Source organism: Aquarana catesbeiana, linkage group LG04 (genome assembly GCF_042186555.1).
Source record: "Aquarana catesbeiana isolate 2022-GZ linkage group LG04, ASM4218655v1, whole genome shotgun sequence".
In the NCBI taxonomy this organism is placed as follows: domain Eukaryota; kingdom Metazoa; phylum Chordata; class Amphibia; order Anura; family Ranidae; genus Aquarana; species Aquarana catesbeiana.
In genome coordinates this window covers 144,049,450-144,075,337 of record NC_133327.1, presented here as the reverse complement: position 1 = coordinate 144,075,337, position 25,888 = coordinate 144,049,450, and the positions used below count along the sequence as shown (strand labels likewise).

The window sequence follows — 25,888 nt, the reverse complement described above, 5'->3', positions numbered from 1 at the left end:
CAACAGAGTTAAAACCAAATACATATGCAGAATTTTATTTAGTCAGGGATGGATCTTCTACCACTTTGTTTAACATGAAAACAAACAAGTCACACCTATGCTGTCCTCTCCCTACATCCATTCACGTTGTACAGATTTAAATGTGTATGGAATTGTTTTGTGCTTTAGAAGCTACATCATTTTAGCAGCCCTGGATTCTATTTTAAAAATGTAACCCAGTAAGCATTGCTTCAAAGACTTAGCACACTTTGCGGTGATGTCTACCTGCCAACCCTCTACTCCAATCCCTACACTGGCTCCCAATCACCCAGCAAATTCAATTCAATTCAAAATACTAACCACAACATACAAAGCCATTCACAACTCTGCCCCGAGCTACATCTCCAATCTTGTCTCCAAATATCACCCAAATCAACCTCTCCGCTCTTCTCAAGACCTCCTGCTTTCAAGCTCTCTCATCTCCTCCTCCCATGCTCGTCTCCAGGATTTCTCCAGAGCCTCTCCCATCCTCTGGAACTCGCTACCTCCATCTATCCGGCTATCCCCTACTCTTGCTACCTTCAGGCGATCCCTGAAAACTCATCTCTTCAGGAAAGCCTATCACGTCTCCAACTAATCTCCTACCACTTCTACCAGCTCATTCCCCACAGTTACAACCTTTTGTACCACCTGCCCCACTCTATTAGATTGTAAGCTCTTCTGAGCAGGGCCCTCTTAATCCTCTTGTATTTTATTGTATTATAACTGTATTGTCTCCCTTTTATATTGTAAAGCACTGCGTAAACTGTTGGCGCTATATAAATCCTGTATAATAATAATAATAATGTCTAACCAAAGCCCTGTATGTAGTGATGTCTAACTAAAGCTCTGTATGTAGTAATGTCTAACTAAAGCTCTGTATGTAGTAATGTCTAACTAAAGCTCTGTATGTAGTAATGTCTAACTAAAGCTCTCTATGCAGTGACATCTAAACAGCACTCTATACACAGTGATGTCTAACCAAAGCTCTGTATGTAGTGATGTCTAACCAAAGCTCTGTATGTAGTGATGTCTAACCAAAGCTCTGTATGAAGTGATGTCTAACTAAAGCTCTGTATGAAGTGATGTCTAACTAAAGCTCCGTATGTAGTGATGTCTAACCAAAGCTCTGTATGTAGTGATGTCTAACCAAAGCTCTGTATGTAGTGATGTCTAACCAAAGCTCTGTATGAAGTGATATCTAACTACAGCTCCGTATGTAGTGATGTCTAACCAAAGCTCTGTATGTAGTAATGTCTAACTAAAGCTCTCTATGCAGTGACATCTAACCAGCGCTCTATACACAGTGATTTGTAATCCAAGCTCTGTATGTAGTGATGTCTAACTAAAGTTCTGTATGTAGTGATGTCTACCAAAGCTCTGTATGTAGTAATGTCTAACCAAATCTCTGTATGTAGTAATGTCTAACTAAAGCTCTCTATGCAGTGACATCTAACCAGCGCTCTATACACAGTGATTTGTAATCCAAGCTCTGTATGTAGTGATGTCTAACTAAAGTTCTGTATGTAGTGATGTCTACCAAAGCTCTGTATGTAGTAATGTCTAACCAAATCTCTGTATGTAGTGATGTCTAACTAAAGCTCCGTATGTAGTAATGTCTAACTAAATCTCTCTATGCAGTGACATCTAACCAGCACTCTATACACAGTGATTTGTAATCCAAGCACTGTGTGCAGTGATGGCTAACCAAAGATCTGTAAGTACAGTATACAGTGATGTCTTCTCAAATATCTGTATGCTGTGATGTCTATCCAATGCTCCGTATACAATGATGTCTAACCACTTTACACAGTCATATCTAATCAAAGGTCTGTACACAATGATGTCTAAGCAAAGCTGTGTATGCATTGATACCTAATCAAAATTTTGTATGTAGTGATGGCTATGCAAAGCTCTTTATACTGTATAGCGATGTCTAACAAAACTCTGTATGCAGAGATGTCTAATTAAAGCTTTGTATGCAGTGATGTTCAACCAAAACTCTGAATGCAGTGATGTCTATTCAAAGCTCTGTATGCACTTGTAGCACCCTCTAGTGTGCTACTAGTGTCAGAGTAGGTAAAAGCATATTCTGACTCATGTTAAAGGCTACATTCATCTTTTCTTTTTTTTTTCTAAATTCCAGCTTCCCTATGTACCAATATAGCATCAATGTACTTCTTTTGCAAAAATAAAACAGCTTTACATTTATTCTATCCACGTTTACCTCACTCGGATGTTTAAAAACCCTGCTCCATTACTTCTGCCTTACTTCCTGAAAAGACTTTAGGTCATGACACAGGAAAGAGTTGACCAGCTGAGGGTAGATGATGCAGGGTGTGTGCTAATGAGATCAGCTGGTCAACTCCTTCCTTTGTCATAACCTAAAAAAGTAAGTAAGGCAGAAGTAATTGACCAGGGTTTTTAAACATTACTGAAGAGAGTAAGTTAAACGTGGGTAGAATAAATGGAAAGCGGTTTTATTTTTGCAAAATAAGTAAATTAATGCTATATTGGTACATAGAGGAGCTGTATTTTAGACAAAAAAAAAGGTGAACTTAGCCTTCAAGCCCTGTGAGTCTGTAACTGGGTTGGGGTTACTAGAGTTCAGGGCAGCATGACTCATACAGGCAGCTCTCTGTTCCCCCCCCCCCCCTCCCGGTTCTGGAAAGTTGGAGAATGTTCTGGAAGCTAGAGGGCAGAGGCTAGGAGGGTTGTCCTGTATATTTGGGAGCCCTTGGACAATACCCAGGAGATGTGCCTGGCAGGGAACTAAGTGAGCCCTTAAATAGACATAAGTTATGCTGGGCAGGGAACCAGGGGGAAGATGGGGATGCAGTGCTGAGGAGGCGGTTGGTGGCGCTCCTTGAGGCAAACCCCCTAGTCTGGGGGGGAGGTGCCCTGCCTCAGGCTGGGGTTCAGATGGTTGCCTGGAAGGATCTTACCACAGGAGAAGCTGGAAGGAGGCTTTCCTGAGAGTCAGTGGGAGCAAGGAAAGGACAGTGCAAGTACTACAGCATGATGCAAGGATTTACATTTGCCACATGTAGCAATCTCTCTTGAAGACAGCCGTGTGCCTAGGTCTTCTATAGCCTTGCCCTGGAAGATCTCCAGAGTGTCAATCAGGTTGACTGGAGAAATGAAGCAGCCAGGTGGGCTAGCATTTTCTTGTTGTGGTAGAGCTGGTACCGGTGTCTACATGGGAGTTGGATGCACTCCAGGATGAAGTTTACAACACATTGTGCTACTTTCTAGAGGGACTGAGAGTTCCTAGCCTGTACGGGGCTGTTGCTAATATAACAGAGACTGTTACCCTGTACAGAGGAATCAATTGGAGCTAAACAGAGTAATCAATTGGATTAATCATAGTTGTATATAGGGAGGATGTTGTCCCTGGTTTTGTCACTTTTAAGCTGAGCATCCCATAATTCAAAAACAAAGTTTAAGGACTGTTCACTGTGTCTGGGTGAAAGTGGAAAATGTTGTGTGCCTGGCTGTGCAGCAGTGAGAAACCTTGTCACCAGCAATCCCTACGGGGGTAGTGCTACACATTGATGGCTATTCTAAGCTCTGTACGCAGTGATGTCTAACCAAAGCTCTGCATGCAGTAATGTTTATTCAAACATCTGTACGCAGTGATGTCTAACCAAAGCGCTGTATGCAGTGATGTGAAATCAACACTCTGCATGCAGGAATGTCTGATCAAAGCTCTGTATGCAGCGATATCTATTCAAATATCTGTGAGCAGTGATATCTAACAAAAGCTCTTTATGTAGTGATGTCCCTTTGAAGATCTGTACGCAATGAGGTCTAATCAATGCTTTGTATTCAGGAATGTCTAACCAGAGCTCTGTAGGTAGTGAAGTCTAACCAAATCTCTGTAGACAGTGATGTAGTGATGTCTTTTAAAAGCTCTGCACGCAGCGATGTGTTTTCAAACCTCTGTATGTAATGATGCCTAATTAATGCTTTCTATGCAGCGATATTTGACCAAAAAGGGGACCAGGTCTCTGAACCAATGTCTTACAATTCCTATTAAAGCTAAAGGCTAAGCCATAGCTATTGAGCCTATCTGACCCCTTATTTGTGAGCTTATTATCTGCCACAAGCATGAATTAAATGTTCCTGATGGGGTACTTACAACCTATGCAATAGTGGTGCAGGGGATGATGCCTCGGTGCAAGCACCTGTAGACTGCCGTAACCAAGGATCAGTGAAAGTAAACTGCTATTAATGCTGCCACAAGATTGAGAACAAAGGAATCTTGCTTGGCCACCATCGTCAATCCAAAGATTAAGAGGCAGGGCATGCACACATAGTAAGCTCACTCCAAACTAGGTGGCACATGCAACAAATGTGCTTCAAGCCACCTCAGTACAGCACCACAGAGAAACAGTACAACAGTACTAACACTAGGCACTCTCTTGCAGGACATTTAAAATTGATGCCAAAGCCATCCTGGAATGTCTGACCGTGCAATTATAAGGGTAGACAGCACCCTCGGCACAAACCAAGTGAGGAATCAGATTGGCAATCCGGGTGAATGTTTAAATCGCTTTCATCCTATACTTGTCAACTTTAGTGGCAGGAATAAGAGGGTTAGGGTCCTGGCTTTGCCCTCCTTGGGGGGCATAGACCACAGGGGTCTTTAAAGACTGGGCACTGCGCCAGGCAGACCACGGCTCTGGACCTATAAAGCCCTCTGTGGCTAATTCCACATGAAGCAGTACATTCCACAGGAAGTGCTAACAGCAGAATCCTTTGCAAAACAACATTACAGACTGTCCCTGTGTCTTCCATCAGGCGGGGCTCAGGTATGGTCCCTCAAGGCTCTGCCGAGGAGGCCACAGATCTAGAAGCTGCATAAAAAGCTTCAGTAGCTATGGTGTAGGCAAACGATGAATAAATCATCTTTAATGGAATTGTCTTGAAAGAAACCATCCAGGAGGGAAAGAAAACCTTGTAAGAAGGTAAGCTTCTCTTAATAGTGAGAAGAGGTCTATCATCTAACAACACTAGCAAAAAACTGAAGCTAGCTGGGAGTGGGAGGGGTTATAGAGGGATGTCCTGGCAGCATTTCTTTTTTGCTAGTGTTCAATCACCTGAAGGTAGCTGCATACAGTCAGGTTAAAATGATTTAAAGAAGCCTGGGTCCTGTATTGTACAATCAGGAAATTCGGTTTTCATCCTGCACAGCTAAACTTTGATTGGTTGTTATAGATAAAACAGACAATTCCCTCTGGTGTTTAAAAATAACTCATAATATTCCTTTAAACAGTTTTTTCTAAAATTTTGGGTCAGGTGTGTGCCCCTAAGACAGTGGTTCTTAACCTGGGGGTCAAATGATGATTTGCCAGGGGTCACCAAATCCTGGGCTGTTCCTGAAGCCCGCACCTCTCTCCCAGCCTTTTTGTGGCCGCCCAGCAGGGCTGTCCCTAGAGCCTGTGGCCGCCCAGCAGGGCTGTCTCTAGAGCCCGTGGCCGCCCAGCAGGGCTGTCCCTGGAGCCAGTGGCCGCCCAGCTGGGTTGTTCCTTGGGCCCGCGACCACCCACTCAGCTTCTTCGCAGCCGCCTATTCAGTTCACGGCATGGCTGGGGGGCAGAGACTAGAGGTCAGCTGACTGGTGAGGAATGTGAAGTGGGAGGGGCTGGAGGAGACCCTATCTCCTGATTTCGGTGTCACTGCTACGAGACACCACAAAGTCAGAGACACAGTGAAGCCGGAGACGCAGTGAGTAACACTACCTGTGATTGTAGTTGCCATTAAAAGTCCCCACTACAGTTCTAAGATCAGTAGATGACCTTGATCAAGAGCACCCAAGTTGGCTGATCAGAATTCCCCCCCAGCATTGCCACTCATCCCCCCACCAGCACTACCACTCATCCCATTCTCCCCCCACCCCCCACCAATTAATAAGAGAAGGAATGAAAATAGAGAATACATGGAAGGAAGAGAAAAAGAGGGGGAGGAACAAAGAAAAGGGAGAGAAAGAATAAGAGAAAGAACAAGAAAGATGGATAGAGAGAGGGATGGGGAAAAAAAAACAAGAAATTAGGATAGAGAGAGATAAAAGGGAACGAAAGGAGAACAAAGAGAAAGAGTGGTACATCCTAACCATAAGGTGTTTTATACTGTACGTGTGGAAGGGACTCAGGGAGTGCTAAATGTCTGTGGGTTAGGGGCACAAATTACTTGTCTTGCCTTGGGTGCTAACAACCCACGCTACGAAAATAATTTTACTGTTAGGAGTCCTCACAACTTGTGAAATTTTATCAAGGGGTCACGACACTAGAAAGGTTGAGAACCACTGCCCTAAGATAATCACTGTATGTCGGAGTGCCTGCTGTGATCGTGACATTTACAGTTAATGATCATTACATATGCTGCAGATAGGTACTATTTATCTATACCATACTGGCTATGCTGCAGCTGTTCCTGCAATTGCTGCTACCTAAATCTATAGCTTCCTTTGTGCAGACTTCATATCAGTAACCATCACACTGCAAGAAATCTCACATCAAATCAAGATGCCATTCTCTCCAGATAATCATCCAATCAATTACAAAAAAATTGGATTTTTAAGGTGTCAAATAGATAGGCATTATAGAGGGACATACTTTGTTTAGAGGGTTCTCTCCATAAATGGGAAAATATCTTATCTAAAATCACAGTGCCTGATAGCTATGGCTAAAGTAAACCTAATGTAAACCACATTGTAAATAATTCTGAAAACACAGGACAGTAGTATACAGAGAAAGGTAAGACTCTCTTGGATGTGGATCCCCCTGGTTGATGGTGATGAAACCCCGTGGTGAGCTGTTCCCTGGCACCCCTTCTTCAACCTCCCCCCACCCTCTTTTTTTTCCCGTACTCTTTTTCTCTTGACTTTCTTTTCCTTTCCTCAATCCCCTCTGTTTATAATAAAAATTGAGGCAATTTCTAATGCGCACTGGACTTGCTCTGGGCATACTCCCTTGTTGGTGACCCATTGTTGATGGGATCCCTGTCTGGCACCTCCTTCTAATAGGCCAGACTGACGCATGACTGCTAGGGAGGTATTATGGTAGGCCATGTATACATTTCTTTTGAACCTCTTCTGTTCCTTGGCAGGACAGCTTGGCCTTCACATCATATCTTTCTGACATAGGCTACTACAATGGAATTTGGACTTTATCAGTTCCGCTTTGTAATTATATTATTTTGTGTGTGGATGACTTGGAAATTGCCCCTTTCCTTTAAAATAAAAATGAAAAAAAAAAAGAAAAAAAACATAGGGCAGTAGTGTATCTTCCAATTATCATTTCAGGAGTCAGGCCTTGCCATGAACCTCCCAAAGTGAAAAGTCTTACAACCAGTGGAGGATATATTTTACACTTCGGAAGAGAGTACCCTAGCAAAACGGATAAAAGAAAGAAGATGGCAGAAAAATATTTAATTGCCAAGTTGACCTACTCTGGGAAAAGCTGCTAGTGGGATGATTTCTACAGATGCGCAATAGAACATATAAATAAAACGAAGAAGAATAAAAACTGCCTGCCTTACAAACAGCTTCTCTTATCTGCTGTCAAGTAACGGTGCCTATGTGACATTTATCGATGTTCACTGCTGCAAAAGAACTTCCAAGAACAAAGACACTAAAAATTCCTATGGAGCGATTCAGCTGCGCTCTGTCATCTTTATGACAGACATGTGTCTATGCTGTATTCTATTTTTATTTCCTGCACACTAATTAGACGTCCCTCTGAGAATAAGTGCTGCCGGCATACTGTACCCTGTCAGGATCATACACATAGTCCCCATCCTCAGCGCTGGCATTGGGATCTGAAGCGGCAAATAGCAGAATCTCTGTGATCCGAGTTCCTTCAGCTACTGGCAAAGCTGCTGCTATGTGGAGAGGAGTCAGGGAACCGTTCTGGGAAATAAAACATACACTCATAAAACCACTTGGGAAACAGCACAGGACTCCTGAAAACATGCTAATCCATTATCAACCAAAATCATTAATGAGAAGGCAATCAGAAATTACTAGTGTTAAGACTTTGACTTCTTTAAAAATATATATTATATTGAATATATATATATATATATATATATATATATATATATATATATACACATACATACACACATACATACACACATACATACAGTGCCTTGCAAAAGTATGCACCCAGCTTGGCTTTTTACCTATTTTGTTACATTACAGCTTTTAGTTCAATATTTTTTTTAATCTGAATTATATGTGATGGATCAGAACACAATAGTCTAAGTTGATGAAGTAAAATTAGAAAAAACTATTTTTCAGAAATAAAAAACTGATAATTGGCATGTGTGTATGTATTCACCCCTTTGTTATGAAGCCCATAAAAAGCTCTGGAGCAACCAATTAACTTCAGAAGTCACATAATTAGTGAAATAATGTCCACTTGTGTGCAATCTAAGTGTCACATGATCTGTCATTACATATACACACGTTTTGGAAAGGCCCCAGAGGCTGCAACACCTAAGCAAGAAGCACCACTAACTAAACACTGCCATGAAGACCAAGGAACTTTCCAAACAAGTAAGGGACAATGTTGTTGAGAAGTACAAGTCAGGGTTAGGTTATAAAAAAATATCCAAATCTTTGATGATCCCTAGGAGCACCATCAAATCTATCATAACCAAATAGAAGGAACATGGCACAACAGCAAACCTGCCAAGAGACGGCAGCACACCAAAACTCACAGACCGGGCAAGGAGGGCATTAATCAGAGAGGCAGCACAGAGACCTAAGATAACCCTGGAGGAGCTGCAGAGTTCCACAGTAGAGACTGGAGTATCTGTACATACAACGACAATAAGCCATACGCTCCATAGAGTTGGGCTTTATGGCGGAGTGGTCAGAAGAAAGCCATTACTTTCAGCAAAAAACAAAATGCCACATTGTGAGTTTGCGAAAAGGCATGTGGGAGACTTCCAAAATTTATGGAGGAAAGGTGCTCTGGTCTGATGAGATTAAAAATTTAATTTTTTGGCCATCAAAGGCTATGTCTGGCGCAAACCCAACACATCACATCACCCAAAGAACACCATCCCCACAGTGAAACATGGTGGTGGCAGCATCATGCTGTGGGGATTTTTTTCAGCAGTCGGGACTGGGAAACTGGTCAGAGTTGAGGGAAAGATGGATGGTGCTAAATACAGGGATATTCTTGAGCAATACCTGTACCACTCTGTGTGTGATTTGAGGCTAGGACGGAAGATCACCTTCCAGAAGGACAATGACCCCAAACACACTGCTAAAGCAACACTTGAGTGGTTTAAAGGGAAACATGTAAATGTGTTGGAATGGCCTAGTCAAAGACCAGACCTCAATCCAATGGAAAATCTGTGGTCAGACTTAAATATTGCAGTTCACAAGCGCAAACCATCCAACTTGAAGGAGCTGGAGCAGTTTTGAAAGGAGGAATGGGCAAAAATCCCAGTGGTAAGATGTGGCAGGCTCATAGAGACTTATGCAAAGTGACTTGGAGCTGTGACAGCCACAAAAAGTGGCTCTACAAAGTATTGACTTTAGGGGGGTGAATAGTTATGCACATTGACTTTTTCTGTTATTTTGTTCTATTTGTTGTTTGCTTCACAATGAAAAAAACATTTTTTCAAAGTTGTGGGCATGTTCTGTAAATTAAATGATGCAAATCCTCAAACAATCCATGTTAATTCCAGGTTGTGAGGCAACAAAACACGAAAAATGCCAAGGGGGGTGAATACTTTTGCAAGACAACTCCATACTCAAGTGCAATGAATCACACTGGAAAGCAGCTGGGGATAAAAACTCAGTAGATACAGTATTCTCCTAGACTTGGATTTTCCACAAGTCACCAAGTAGCCTCCAAGCTTTGCAGCCCTCGTTGGACAGGGGGATCACAAGCCCTGGACAACAAAAAGGAAGACGTTTGCACCAGCTTAGCACATTACCAATGGTACCATTTACTAACTACTTGACCTCCGGAAGGTTTACCCTCCCTTTACCAGGCCATTTTTTGCGATACGGCACTGCGATACTTTAACTGACAATTGCGTGGTCGTGCCACACTGTACCCAAAAAAAGGTATGTTCTTTTTTCCCACAAGTAGAGCCTTCTTTTGGTGTTACTTGATTACATCTACATTTTTTATTTGTTGCGCTATAAACAAAAAAAGACCGTATTTTTTACTTTCTGCTATAAAACATATCCAATAAAATAAAAAATCTAATTTATTCATCAATTTAGGCCAATATGTATACTGATACATATTTTTGGTAAATAAAATCCCCAATAAGCGTATATTGATTAGTTTGCGCTAAAGTTATAGCGTATACAAACTATGGGATAATTTTATTTATTTATTTATTTATTACTAGTAATGGCGGCGACCTATAGCGAGACTGCGATATTTCAGCGGACATTCTGACCCTGACACTTGACACTTTTTGGGAACCAATGAAACTAATACAGTGATCAGTGCTAAAAATATGTACTGTCACTGTACTAATGACACTGGCTGGGAATGGGTTAACATCAGGGGCTATCAAAGGGTTAACTGTGTGCCTAACCGGTGTTTATGTTAACTGTGTGAGGTGCTTTTACTAGAGGAAGAGATGGAATTTATTTCCTGCTTTACAGGGACACAAACTCCATCCCTTCCCCCCTGTCAGAACGGTGGTCTACCTTGTTTAAATAGGCAGATCGCATTTCTGTGTCTCTGCCTGACGATTGGCGGGTGCCGGCGGACATTGAGTACCTAGCACATGCAGATGGGCTTCCACTGTGTGTAATCACAGTGGGAGCAAGCCCCTGGCAGCACGCATGGGTGCCCCCTACCTGGAAGTGCGGGATCATGTCATACGTTTACATACCCTGGCAGAATTTATGATTTGTTGGCCATTTTTCAGAGAATATGAATGATCACACAAAAACTTTTCTTTCACTCATGGTTAGTGTTTGGCTGAAGCCATTTATTATCAATCAACTGTGTTTACTCTTTTTAAATCATAATCACAAATGACCCTGATCAAAAGTTTACATACCCTGGTGATTTTGGCCTGATAACATGCACACAAGTTGACACAAAGGGGTTTGAATGGCTATTAAAGGTAACCATCCTCACCTGTGATCTGTTTTCTTGTAATTTGTGTGTGTGTATAAAAGGTCAATGAGTTTCTGGACCCCTGACAGACCCTTGCATCTTTCATCCAGTGCTGCACTGACATTTCTGGATTCCGAGTCATGGGGAAAGCAAAAGAATTGTCAAAGGATCTGTGGGAAAAGGTAGTTGAACTGTATAAAACAGGAAAGGGATATAAAAAGATATCCAAGGAAATTAGAATGCCAATCAGCAGTGTTCAAACTCTAATCAAGAAGTGGAAAATGAGGGGTTCTGTAGAAACCAAACCATGGTCAGATAGACCAACTAAAATTTAAGCCACAACTGCCAGGAAAATTGTTCAGGATGCAAAGAAAAACCCACAAACAACTTCAGGTGAAATACAGGACTCTCTGAAAACATGTGGTGTGGCTGTTTCAAGATGCACAATAAGGAGGCACTTGAAGAAAGATGGGCTGCATGGTCGAGTAAAGTTGTCAGAAGAAAGCCATTACTATGCAAATGACACAAAGTATCCCGCTTACAATACGCAAAACAGCACAGAGACAAGCCTCAAACCTTCTGGCACAAAGTCCTTCTGAGTGATGAGACCAAAACTGAGCTTTTTGGACACAACCATAAACACTACATTTGGAGAGGGGTCAACAAGGCCTATGATGAAAGGTACACCATTCCTACTGTGAAACGCGGAGGTGGATCGCTGATGTTTTGGGTATGTGTGAGCTACAAAGGCACAGGAAATCTGGTCAAAATTGATGGCAAGATGAATGTAGTATGTTATCAAAAAATACTGGAGGAACATTTGCATTCATCAGCCAGGAAGCTGTGCATGGGAAGTACTTTAACATTCCAACATGACAATGATCCAAAACACAAGCCAAGTGGACCTGTCATTAGCTACAGCAGAATAAAGTAAAGGTTCTGACCATCTCAGTCTCCTGACCTCAATATCATTGAGTCACTCTGGGGAGATCTCAAACGTGCAGTTCATGCAAGACAGCCCAATAATTTACAGGAACTGGAGGCTTTTTGCCAAGAGGAATGGGCAGCTTTACCATCAGAGAAGATAAAGAGCCTCATCCACAAATACCACAAAAGACTTCAAGCTGTCATTGATGTTAAAGGGGGCAATACATGGTATTATGAACTGGGGTATGTAAACTTTTGATCAGGGTCATTTGGGTAGTTTCTGTTGCAATTATGATTTACAAAGAGTAAACACAGTTGACTGATAATAAATGGCTTCAGCCAAACACTAACCATGAGTGAAAGAAAAGTTTTTGTGTGATCACTCATATTCTCTGAAAAATGGCCAAGAAATCATAAATTCTGCCAGTTTATGTAAACTTATGAGCACAACTGTATATCCGTGATCCGATGCACAGCTGCTGCCCTGTAGCAGTACAACTGCTATAGAGTGGACGGCAAGCGGTTAAAATGTAAAACATACAAATATACTCACAAAGCCAAACGGGTATAAGGCACATAACATGAACCAGAAGGTGACTCCAACTGTAGCCTCAATTTGTAGTTCCAGGTAGGCACAAACAACACCCAATGCAGAGCAGGCACTAACACATTTTGAAAGGAAAAATCTCTTCCTCAGAACCTTATAGGCCCAAAAACGATCACCTTCCAAGACAGTAGTGAGCCCCTATGCCCAGTTTTGGGCACACATGACACGTTTGAGGAAATTATAGAGGAAATGGACACAGCTCCGACCCTCGGCAGTGAGAACTTGGTTTGTCTACATCTATCGACAAACCTGAGAAAGGTGAAGGGGTTTTTTTTTAATGCATTTTCCCTTTTTGCTAGATGCTGGCAAATTCATAACAAAACATTTTTTTTTTCTTAATAAGTGAACTGCTGCGTGTTCAAATACTCTTTCATGGTAAAAGACTGCCTTTAAAACCAGGGCTAAATGATAAAACATTTCATCTCATAATCAAATTTTAAAAATCCATTTTTATGATGGCGTTATGAGTTATATTCCATGGCTAAAGAAGACAAAGTCATTTTTCGGTCTGCTGTGACATGCATTGATCTAGGATTCATGCAGCTGGCAGCTAAATCCAACAGTGTAATTACAAAAGGAAATTACAGAGCATGCCTACATGTGATTAGGTGGAAGCCTGATCACCGCCATCATTCTGTTTAACATTGTATAAATATGATTACCAAGCTAATCATTTTAGTTCTACAGAAAGTAAATGTTTTATAGGAAGTTTGTTCTGGAGCAATATTAAGCTATGTAAGTTACCGATGTTGACAGACGGACATCAGTGCTTGCTCCACATTCCAGCAGTAACTGTACAGTGTCGGCATCTGCAGCTCTGACAGCAAAGAATAAAGGATGCATGGGGATGGAGCACATATCCGGGTCAGCACCTCGCAGGAGAAGCAGCTTGATGGTAGATCTTAGGTTTTTATCCCTAGATTAACGAACACCATTGTTATTAGAACACCCTTGAGAAAAAACAGTTAATATACCTGAAACTATGTGTTAAATGTAGCAAACCAGAAACTACTGAGCTCAAAGAGTGTCCGTATCTTTAACATGCTTGGGAATAAAAGTTCTTATTGTGGACAATTTGGTAACAAGGTTCCCCGTGACACAGTTCCCAGCTTTCCAGAATAATGCATATCTAATTCAATGTGACCAAACAAATACAATATTAACCATTATGTGTATGGCTAATCTCTCATTAGAGTGAATCAGAAACCAGAGCTCTATTCCTAAAGCTAAAATGTACAAAGTTCTGAGGCCCCTGAGGCCTAATGGTGACCTCCAGAGTCAAGGACAGCTGACATCCGTGTAGAGTGGGATGCAAGGCATTGTGGGTGTAATGGAAGGTGAAATAGTGGACGCCAGACACTTTAAGAATGCAAAAATAGATTTATTGTCTCTTGAACAGAACTGGGGGAAAGAGGGTTAGGGCCAGGACACCCTTAAGCAGATGCAATGATAATAAGCAGACTCCAAGACTTCTATAGAAAGACAGCTATACAGGTGAAGGCCTCCAGCCGTGCACCACTTCTGTATAGGTAGAACCGCTGTCTCCTATGGCAACAGTGTTGTAGTAGTTACTAACAATAGCATATTCAACTATTGACTACACAAACAGTTCTCTGTTTACTCCACAATCACTCACTGTGGATCTTCACTCAACAAACTCCCAGTCTTTCACTAGACTTCAGATCCAATAGCCACTGGTTCCCCCAGGCTCTTCCACTATTAGCACTCAGTATCTTCCTCAAGCGTTAACCCCGCTTCCCTGCTGGGTCCCTGGCTTGACACTCACAGAGACTCTTCATGCCCTGGCTTGGCACCTACTGATGCTTTGCAAGCGTCACCTCTGCTTTCCTGCTGGGTCCCTGGCTTAGCACTCACTGAAGCTTTCCCACTTCTTCACCGTCCCTGGCTGATGAAAAGACTGCTCAGGTACTGACTTCAGATTATTCACAGTAGTCTCCGGTAACAAGCTGGATGGTCCCTTAGTGGCAACAGCTTCCCCCCTACCTCTGACCACAGCTGGTTCCCCGTCCGGCTGAACCGCTACTTCTAGTTGGACTGCAGGCCAGCAGTGCCAACCCTACGCTGCTCTCCTGCTTCTGGATAGGCCTCCTGCTTCTGGATAGGCTAGCAGCCAGATCCCCCAGAGCTTCCGGCCTAGCAGCCCGGGGCAGTACAACACACATCCACCCAGACAGCCATCCAGGTGGCACAGAATCCCGATCACCTGACTCGACCCAAATAAAAAGACTCTCCCAGCAGGCCAAGGGACCGAAGAAAATCCCTGCTCATTGGCTGAGACACCCCATCCATTCATGTTAGAGCTTGCAAAGCCCCTGTCTTATCTAATGCCACTAGCATAGTGCCACCTAGTGACAGAAGAGAAAGGGTGCAACAAGTCCAGATTTAGGGGAAAATCCATTGATCTCCTAACAATTGGCCAAGGAAACTATCACCTAGCAAGTAAATTTGATAGCAACCCTGCCTAAACTTCAGGGTGCTACATACTATAACCACTATCCCCAGTATAATAAAATAGTCTTATAGTCCGTGTAAATGTGAAGAATCAGAACACATTATAGTCCCCACCAAATGTGAATCCTTCTCATATCTTTCCTTTGTTTCCATGCCCCCAGTGTGAATAAACTCTCAGCAGATATTTTAACCCTTAGGCTTCATCCTGCTGCTCCTAGGGGTATATTTTTTTTTCCCTGCCTCTAAATGTCCCTGCATGTTAGCCTATGTGTCCATTAACACATAGGCTTTTAGAGGAGTTTAGAGGCAGGGGCATTTAGAGGCAGAAAAAACGCGTGTAAACAACTCTAGTAACCTGAGGACAGGGCTGCTGATAGAAATCGTGGGGCCCCGTACAAATGACCTGACAGGGCCCCCCCAAGAAAATATTAAAGCTATATTTTGCTAAAAATACAATAAAACTATTAGCAAACACAAATACAACATAACTCATAGAATTCCTGCCAAATCTAAAAGATAAAATTGAGTTAATAAATAAAAATGAAGGCGAGATGAAAAAAATATACAGGCTGCGGGATCAGAGGGAGAGAAACAAAGTTAGGCTCTATGCACACTGGGCTTTAAAAAAACTCCAATCCACCTAGCAGAAAAAAAGCTCATATAGAGTTTAGGAGAGTTTTACGTTTTTTTCTGCCAGTAATCTCCAATCAGAGACGCAAACAAGAAGGTTTTTTTTTCCTGCCTCTAAATGCTGAGCTCAAAATACGCCTGTAAACGTCCTAATGTGCATGGACACATAGGATAACATTTAGCTGCTTCTACAGACAGAACACAAAACTCCTGTAGAAGCAATGAATTTTAAATCAGTGTGCATGGAGCCTAAGTTAGAGAGATAAACTCAGCAGCAGAAATAACCTTAAAAACCAGTGCTGAGAGGAGAGGAGGGGGCCCACACAGGGAGGGGGATTAGTGAAGGACGACTGTCTCTTTCTTAGCAGATAAAAACTGGCAGCAGGGAAAGGGGAGGAGAGCAGCATCCATCTACTGGAGGAAAAGAAACACAAATGTCATCTGTTACTAATCCCCCTCCCTGTGTGGGGCCCCCCTTTGTTATCGGGCCCAGTACACCAGGGCTGGTGGTCCCCCCTATCAGCGGCCCTGCCTGAGGACAGCAAATCAAGACAGCAGGAAGTCAAGGCTCAATTCATCCCATTCGGTGCCAAGTAAGGCTCCAGCCCCCCCCCCCCCCCCCCCCCCCGTCAAGAACATCCCATTGGCCGAGATTGGATCCACTCTCACCGCTTGGTGGTATAAACATATTTGACTCACCGCTGATGGCCTGTGAGTCCACCACTTCTGGTAAGAGTATTTCATCTTTCTTTACTTGAAGCTTTCTGATGAGAAGACATCATTATATAATGTCAGCACACTCCCAGTTTTCTCTGAGAAGCATATAAGATTTGGAGTACCACCAGTATATGGTTTCATCTTCATGAACCCTCATCTTGTTTATATATATTTTTATGGACTCTAGATGCGAAATATTATGTTCACATGATATCACTCGTTTTTTGTTTATGATATCTATTATTTTCACACATCAGACAGGTGGTGTTGTTTTACTCACATTTGCATATTTTTCTTTATTTTTCTTTATTTATTCACATTTGTATATTTTTGGCAACTGCGTATCGCAGATACATTCCTGTCACTAATATCATTCACATTTGTTTTTATACAATATATCAGTGAATATTTGGTATATAGGTTATAGCGATTTCTATGGCTACTATTGTCCATATAATCGCATTAACACTTATTGATATATGTTTTATCACATGAATCACTATTTTTGAGTGTCACCATCACGGTTTAGACACTGTATACACATAGATTTACATTTGGATTATTCTTTAATGTACTCAATCTTATTAGTGCTACACATTTTATTTATATTATTATCTCACAATTATGCCCTGTACACACGGTTGGATTTTCCGACGGAAAATGTGTGATAGGACCTCGTTGTCGGAAATTCCAACCGTGTGTAGGCTCCATCACACATTTTCCATCGGAATTTCCGACACACAAAGTTTGAGAGCTTGCTATAAAATTTTCCGACAACAAAATCCATTGTCGGAAATTCTGATCGTGTGTACACAAATCCGACGCACAAAGTGCCACGCATGCTCAGAATAAATTAAGAGACGAAAGCTATTGACTACTGCCCCGTTTATAGCCCCGACGTACGTGTTTTACATCACCGCGTTCAGAACGATCAGATTTTCCGACAACTTTGTGTGACCGTGTGTATGCAAGACAAGTTTGAGCCAACATCTATCAGAAAAAATCCATGTATTTTGTTGTCGGAATGTCTGATCAATGTCCGACCGTGTGTACAGGGCATTAGTCTGATTGTTGTGTTGGCCACTCAAGATTCAGAGCAGGCGCGGCATTTCTCCCACTTACCTATTTGCTCCCAAACTAATGCTACATGTGCTTGTGCAAATCTAGTCCACAACCACCATCGTGCTGGAACCCCACACAGATGGATTCTCACCAGAATCTGCGATACATGGTTCTTATAGGGTCCAAGCAGGCTCAATATATAAGGACACACACTTACTCATGTATTGTGCACCAAGCTCGCAATGGAGACACAAAAACAAAGAGAAGATATGAGAAGGATTAACATGTTGTAGGGACTATAATGTTTTTTGATTTTTCACATATACGCAAACTATAAGACTATTTGATTATACTGGGGAAAGTGGTTATAGTACATTTTAGCTTTTAGGAATAGAGCACTTGTTTCTGATTCACTCTATTATACTAATCCAGGGGGATTATAGACTTTCAAACTGCAGGAGAGATTAAAATGCAGTAACAGCATACAGCCAAAGAATTTACAATGTGTTGACAGAATAAAGGTTGGGCGTGTGTTGGGTACAAACAAAACAATAAAGTGGCTAGGCAATTGGCAATCATACTTGTGAGGATCAGAGGTGGAATCCAATGCTTCCTGTCCAGGGCCAGTCTCACTATAAGGTACGTCAGGACATGTCTCCAAAACTGTAGGCATTTGGTCATAGTGCTTCACATCCTTCTCATGGGCAGCATTCCCTTCACTTCCACTGATACCCAACGTGAAGTCACTTGATTCTTCCTATACTTGTACATAATATATTAGTATGCTTTTATTGTGATAGTAATGGTTTTAATTGTTACAGTAAACCCAAATGTATCAATTCAATAACGTGGAATCTGCAGAGTCAGCCCTGGCTGTCTATATGTCTTTGATACTACATCAGTGCAATTTCCCAACCATAATTTATGCCTCCGTTCCTCTTCACTAGGGTTGAGTTCAGGCATGTTCAGATCTCAGTCCGAACTCCACCTGAGCAATCCCGCCAGGAAGCTACCAGTATCATTGTACTTGGCCAATCATAAGCGGCCAGGGCATTCCCAGCCTTGCAGTTGCACGTATACAAGGGGCGTGTGTACGTGCAGCTGCAAGGCGGGGAATGCCTCGTCTGCTTATGATTGGTCAAGTACAGTGACAGTTTCCAGGCAGGATTGTGTAGGTGGGTCTAAACATGCCTGAGCTCATCCCTACGCTTCACCTCGGAGCTTTGGGTGTTCACACCCAACATTGCATATCCTAGCAAATCCTTTCCTTTCTTTTCTTAGGTAAGGTAAGGTGAATATCAGAGACCCCCTTTTTAGGGCCTGGTTCACATTTATACATTTTATGGAAAGGGCCAAGGACTTTTTTTCTGGTTTTTGGTTCCGTAGACTTCAATGGATCAAAAGAGTGTATTGAAAAGCGCAAAATGCACCTGCAATATGCAAACTGCAACCTGCATAGGTGTGAATGAGGCCTTATACACTTGCATATCTCTTCTTTCAAAAAAAGTCTTCCCCTTGCACAAATGAATTTTTCACTATGTGCACACTGACAGTGGGAATGCACAATGCAGATGCCAAGAATGGAGCCAGGTGGTGGGATGGAGTTACACCATCAGTGGCCACCCAATGACCAAATATTAAAGTGGTATTAAACCCAAAAGCAAACATTATTTTGCAGCTTACTAATTGTTAGATGTGATGGCTGCATTAATTTTAATTTTTGTTTGTTTTTTTGCTTCTGGCTATGTAGCCAATAGTCTGTTGTTTTTCAACCAAACAAGCTGTCCTGCAAATGTAGCAGAGTGTTGAGACAAACCATTTACCACTGACAGGGGGTGCTTACAATGATGAGTTTTAGTTATTCGTGTAAAACCTTTATCACAGAATTAAATTAAAAAAAAGGTTTACTGTTAATGGTTAATAAAGAGTTAGCTGAAGTTTGGCTTAATTTTGTTAGTGTATCTAAAACTGCTAGTACGAGCAGATAGTCACATGGTAATATGATAAATCAGAGGCCTACAAGATCATATGGTTCATATAGAATCATTTCAGACATTCTTCTGACTTTGCATCATACTTCTGTTAATGGTATCTGTATCTGACAGCAAACAGTGATCCTTGCTCTCCATCACCATGTGGAGGACTTGGAAGGCGGTGAGTTGTTACGTCTCCTTCTCCCCTCTCCCCTCTCAAATACCTCTCTCCCCCTCCTTCTCCCCCCCCTTTTTTTTCCCCTCTCTCTTTTTTCTTCTTCTCTGCTCCCTTGTCTGCTTCTTCTTTTTCTATCTTCTCTAATAGGTCCTTAAATACTTGAGGATTCAGTACAGGACTCGGCTTCCTAGGGTACTGGGTTGAGCGAAAGATTCATTGCAACACGGCCTCGCATTATTTTTGAGGACCTCACACTTATATTTATATGTTGGGTTTTACTGATTTGTGCTTTCCCTATATACTGCAGTTTAATTCTACTGTTAGTTACGGTTGTTGAGGGTACATTTTTCATCTTAGGTACCTATGTTTTTTAACACCCCTCTTACAGACAAATAAAAATAGAAAAAAAACATGAATCTGCTAGTACATCCAACACTACCCTCCCTAAGGCCCCTTTTACACGTGCGACTTGTCCTGCAACTTGTACCCTATGATTTCCAATGAGTACCATTCATATCTGTGCGACTTCAGGTCACACCGACTTCAAAGTAGTCCCTGTACTACTTTGGTCCGACTTTTATGCGAGTTGAGGTGCATAGACCTCAAGTTTACAAAGGCATTCCCTGAAATAACGGCAAAATTGTGTCAAAATCTTGGCAAAATCCCCCGACTTTAAATTTGCAGCAGTATGAAAGGGGCCTAAGACTGGCAATGCTGCTGTCCAAAGGTGCCCCTATGCTCCTCCATCCAGAGTAGAAGCACTCTAATTCAGGAGGTGTGTTATTGGACAGATCACCAGGAGAAAAGAGGAAAAAAAGCCTAAAAGAAAACGAATGCAGCCACTACATTGAATGATTGATAAGCTACCATATACAGCATTTTTGGTTTTGGGTTGAATACCACTTTAAGTGTCACAGGACCTTAGAAAAAGAGGCAGAGAAGATGATGACACGGGCCACTAAACAACGGACCCACCAGAGCTGGAAGACACCAGGCTAATAGCCCTCACATAATATGAAAATATGCTGTGTATTATGGCAACAGGTCCCTACCCAGCTTGCGGTAATGTTCTGCTTTAATATTTTTTTAATATTCTTTCCTGATCTAATTGCAGTTGTGCCCCAGGGCTGATAGTCACATAGGCCCCTAGCTAAAGTATAAATGGTGTATGGGTAAGAATATATGGATCAATACCAACCTTGCTGAAAGGGAGGTTCCGCTCTGCCACATTCGGCCAGAATGGTTTGGAGCTGTAAAAAAGCATCAGGCACAAGGACAAAGCTGATAATCCTTCATCATTGCTCTTATTAACATCCGCTCCATTGTCAAGCAGAAGGTTAATGACGTTATTATGGCCATTTACCTGAAACAGAATTTGTTATTATAATATATCACACTGTATAACCATATATTACTTGTCAGACATGAGTTATAGTCCCTCTGCGTGAACGAAAGGGACATTCATAATCTGAATCTATATGTATGATGATTCCATTGCTTCCAAGATAGACAGCAAGAAAAACCCCATACAGTGATGGAATATTATGACAAAAGAAGATTGATCTTCAGATTTCCTTAAGGCGATAGAAATAAGGGTGCTGTGATTACCTAATCCTTTAAGAAGGTGCTACTTCCCTGCCTGTCAAACTCATCATATGCTTTCTCTACTCTGCAGCCTATTTTCAATGGAGAGCAGATACCATTATCTGCAGGATACCACAGTAAATGCTCCACACACTGCACCAGCATATTACATTTCATTCATATGCCGCGTACACACGATCGCACATTCCGACAACAAAATCCATGGTTTTTTTCGACGGATGTTGGCTCAAACTTGTCTTGCATACACACGGTCACACAAATCCTGTCGGAAATTTTGATCGTCAAGAACGCGGTGATGTACAACGAGCCGAGAAAAATGAAGTTCAATAGCCAGTACGGCTCTTCTGCTTGATTCTGAGCATGCGTGGAACTTTGTGCATCGGAATTGTGTACACACAATCGGAATTTACGACAACGGATTTTGTTGTCGGAAAATTTGAGATCAAATATAAAAGTGTGAATGTATACATGTGAACAAGATAAAGTTCAGGAGGATGGATGGCCTCCATCCTCCTGAACTTTAGGGTATGGGTTCACACCTCTTTTCCATGGGGTATATTGTACCAGCAGACTATTATACTGGGCATAATGTTGATTACATATTGTGATTGATCTTTCAATCACCAGGGCCATTGAAGTCCCGTTAAGGGGGAAAATTTTCCACTTGATCTATGTTATTGGGATGCGGGCCCGCCCCCTAGTTTGACCGTAGCTCAACTTTTCTGTCTATTTCTATTAAAAACTGACCACACTAAGCAGGAGAGCACAACGTGGTCAATCCTCCAATGATCAGAATTGTCCTGATATGCCCTTGCTGCACAGCCATTCACTGGGAAGCTCAATGTACTGCTGTTTCTCCTCCCCTCAGCTCTTATGTGCTCACTTATAAAAAAAGGGGGGGGGGAGTATTTATAATCTTTTTTTTCACATCTATACAAACATGTTTTGCCTTTCATTTCTATTTTAAACTGAACTGAATGGGTTGCTTTACAAGGTGATTGCTTACAATCACTTTAAGCTGGCCATGCAGGGGTCAGTTTTTTTTTTCATTTAGCCAGAGGGTTGAGCGGAAAAAACTTTCCCAATTAACCCTTCTACACATTCGATGTGGATGCGGGAATCCCTGCTGTGTCATTGTATTCGGACAGTGGGTAGACTCCCCCACCACCAGAATACACAGATCACCACAGCAGCCTATTGCCTGCAGTGCTGATTGAGCAAAAATATACAGACAGGGTAGTTGAACAAAAGTCAATCGGTAGATTGACTTCTGTTCAACCACAGTGGCGACACATGGATCGAAATTTGCCCGGTTACTGCAGAACCGGCTGAATTTTGATCCATGTATGGCCAGCTTAAGTAAGGGAAAATAATTAAGGTTTATGGTTCAAGTATGAAACATGTCAAGGTTCTAGATTAAACTTGTTGAGCCTTAAATTTCTCTAAACTCTTTGATGGATGCAAGCAATTTTAGGACCTTTCTTCATTCAATTCACAAGTAGCAGCAAACAATCCCTGAAAAGTATTTTTAAATGTTGGCAGCTAATAGCTGAAGGATCACAGATTACTGATAGCAGATCTACACAATGCTTTCTGTTTTCTTCCCGCTGGGATAATATGCCCATGGCTCTGTCACACAATCGTGTCTCATCAACAGAGAAGACAGAATCACTGAACCCCTTAGACATTTTCCCAGAGGAGTCACTGTGGGTGATGTCAGAAGAAGGGTTCTGGATTTTTGATGGACAGATCTATAAGTGAAATCACTCACACAGTTGGAGGATTTGAGCTATGCTATCTTTTCAAAAATAGTCAGGTATTTGGACAGTACTGGAAAATAATATGCACATCCTGCAGGAGGACATACCGGCAATCACATTCAGCACACAGTCAGGTTCAAACTGTATTTTTCTTATGCAGGTGAGAAAATATGTCTCACTGGCTGTTAAGGGGAACAATCATTTTATGTTATAGAATGACTCTCACCAATGTACAAGAAAAATAATAGCATCTGTAGTCTGATTGGTTTCTAGGTTTATGACTGCTTTCCTTTGTTTTTCTCCAGCCTACATATGAAAGGAATTGGTCTAGATTTATAAAACAGCAGCTAAAGCAGCCCATAAATAACTCGATTTCCTTTGGTGGAAGGAATTGCTTGATTCCAAAAATGCCTCTAGCAGCACTATTGTGTTCTGCCGGTGGGGGGACTTGGGGAGCCTTCCCAAATGGCAGAACATAGTGATTACTGTTATACCGTGTACACACGATCGCACATTCCGACAACAAAATCCATGTTTTTTTTCCGACCGGTTGTTGGCTCAAACTTGTCTTGCATACACACGGTCACACAAATCTTGTCGGAAATTCCGATCACCAAGAACGCGGTGACGTACAACACGTACGGCGAGCCGAGAAAAATGAAGTTCAAAAGCCAGTGCGGCTCTTCTGCTTGATTCCGAGTATGTGTGGAACTTTGTGCGTCGGAATTGTGTACATGCGATCGAAATTTACGACAAAGGATTTTGTTGTCGGAAAATTTGAGATCCAGATCTATAATTTTGTTTGTCAGAAATTCCGACGGAAAATGTCCGATGGAGCCTACACACAGTCACGATTTCCGACAACAAGCTCCCATCGAACATTTCCAGTCGGAAAATCCGACCGTGTGTACGCGGCATTAGTGGCTATAGTGTATAATGTACAAAATCTGACAGGCTAGTTGTACCCAAGCTGATCGATGGACCGATTTGGGTAAATCAACCTGCCCATACATCGATCAAATCTTGGCCGGTTCAGCAGGGAATCTATATCCATGTATGGCTGGCTTAAAGGAAAGTGTGACAAATCAACTAATAAGATTAGCATGATAATGTATGTAAACTCAAGAAGATGTAATACATTGCATCTTACCAGTTCATGGTCATACACTTAGTTTAAAAGATTCCTCCATCCACACAAATGAGGCATCAAACATTTCTGTTAACCGGGACAGCCACACACTGATAAAAATTTAGCCAGTCCGTCAGTGTATGCCCATCTTTAGACTTGCAGGCTGAATTATACCGGCCATAGACGGTTTGAATCATGTATGGGCCAGCTGAATGTACCAAGTTGATCGATCAATCTGGATACAACCAGCCTGCCGGATTTTACTTGCAATTATAGCTAGCGGCTGGTATAGCCGCTAGCAATAATCAGTGTCTAATCCTAGTGGGGAGAGGTCCCCCCCTTGCATCACCCCCAGGCAGTGGCGGTTGGTGCTCAAAATTTTTGGGGGGGCGCAAACTGCAAAATTCTGGGAAAAAAAAAAAAACATCAATTGCAGCTTCACTGTGCCCATCAAAAGCAGCCACTGTGCCATCAAACGCAGCCACTGTGCCCATCAAACGCTGCCACTGTGCCCCAATGCTGCCACTGTGCCCATCAGGTCCTGCCACTGTGCCCATCAAATGGAGCCACTGTGCCATCAAACGCAGCCACTGTGCCCATCAAATGCTCCCACTGTGCTCATCAAGTGCTGCCACTGGGCCCCCCCCCCCCCCCCCGCCCGGTACTTACCCTGTCTCGGTGGGGCAGCGGGTGACAGCGGCAGCCAGTGTCCTCCATGCTCCTCGATGTCTTCTCCCGTCCTCTCCTATGATTGGATCTCCATCCAATCACAGCGCCTGTCGTTTCAGCCAATCAGGTGATGTGTAACAGACCCAAGCACCTGATTGGTCGGAGAGGCGGTTCAGTGTTAGGAAAGCGAATATTCATTCGCTTTTCTAACACAGCTGGGTGAACTGCGAGCGCCAAGCATGGCGCTCGCTGTTTACCTTTTTTGACCTCTATTAGAGCCTATGGCTCTAATCAGGTGCTTCAAAAACACCCCCCGCCACTGTAATTCAGGCGCCCGGCAAGGGGGTGGCAGCACATAGGGGGTGGCAGCGGCAGCCATGGATAGATTCATGCAATGCATAAGTCTATCTATTGGTGATAGAGGGGGTGGCTGGAGGGAGGGGACAGCGCCCGTGTGCCCTTATGGACGCACTGCCACTGCCGCCCGGAGAAGACAATGGTTGGGCAGGAGGGATTTCCATATTGACACTGTCTGTGTTGATGGGGGAATCAAGCAAATTTCTTTCCTGCCATCCATGGTTGCAGGAAATAAATTTGCACTGTGTATGGCCTGCCTTAGTCTTTATTCTTATCTGGTGATTCTGACAGTAACGCACTCCTTGCCCTGGGCCTAGGGTGATGACAGTTACCCACTGTACTATATCTATGAATGACTATAAATGACATAGGGTGCTGTCACCCTATGACAGAAAGTGTGTTGGGACTACAGTGCCATCATATAGCGGGGAGGGGGCATTCTGCAGTCCTAACACAATTTTTTAATAACATTTACTTGAGATAGCATTGTTTTTTGGAAGGGTCAACAGATATTTTTTATATAACCAAGCGCTTTCAATAGTATATTTAACAGACAAAAAAAAGCAAACAAAAGATGATATTTCTCTATTCTGTACTGGAAAAAAAATTGTTGAAATCTATATGGTGCTATAAGCAACACAGGCATTTTAATATACACAGATATGCATCCTTG

The 25,888-nt window shown here is 42.4% G+C and overlaps 1 protein-coding gene across 4 annotated transcripts in view; it reads right to left on the bottom strand.

The window, feature by feature from the left end:
* Positions 1 to 25,888, bottom strand: part of LOC141139567 (ankyrin repeat and MYND domain-containing protein 1-like) — a 59,515-nt gene that overhangs the window by 18,418 nt on the left and 15,209 nt on the right. For all 4 annotated transcript variants that reach the window (XM_073625830.1, XM_073625831.1, XM_073625834.1 and 1 more), the window contains 4 exons: positions 20,894 to 21,058; positions 18,126 to 18,301; positions 13,408 to 13,579; positions 7,790 to 7,930 (listed from right to left, as the gene is read on the bottom strand). In XM_073625830.1, the coding sequence (XP_073481931.1) occupies positions 7,790 to 7,930; positions 13,408 to 13,579; positions 18,126 to 18,301; positions 20,894 to 21,058 (654 nt within the window). The remainder of the gene's footprint in view (positions 1 to 7,789; positions 7,931 to 13,407; positions 13,580 to 18,125; positions 18,302 to 20,893; positions 21,059 to 25,888) is intronic.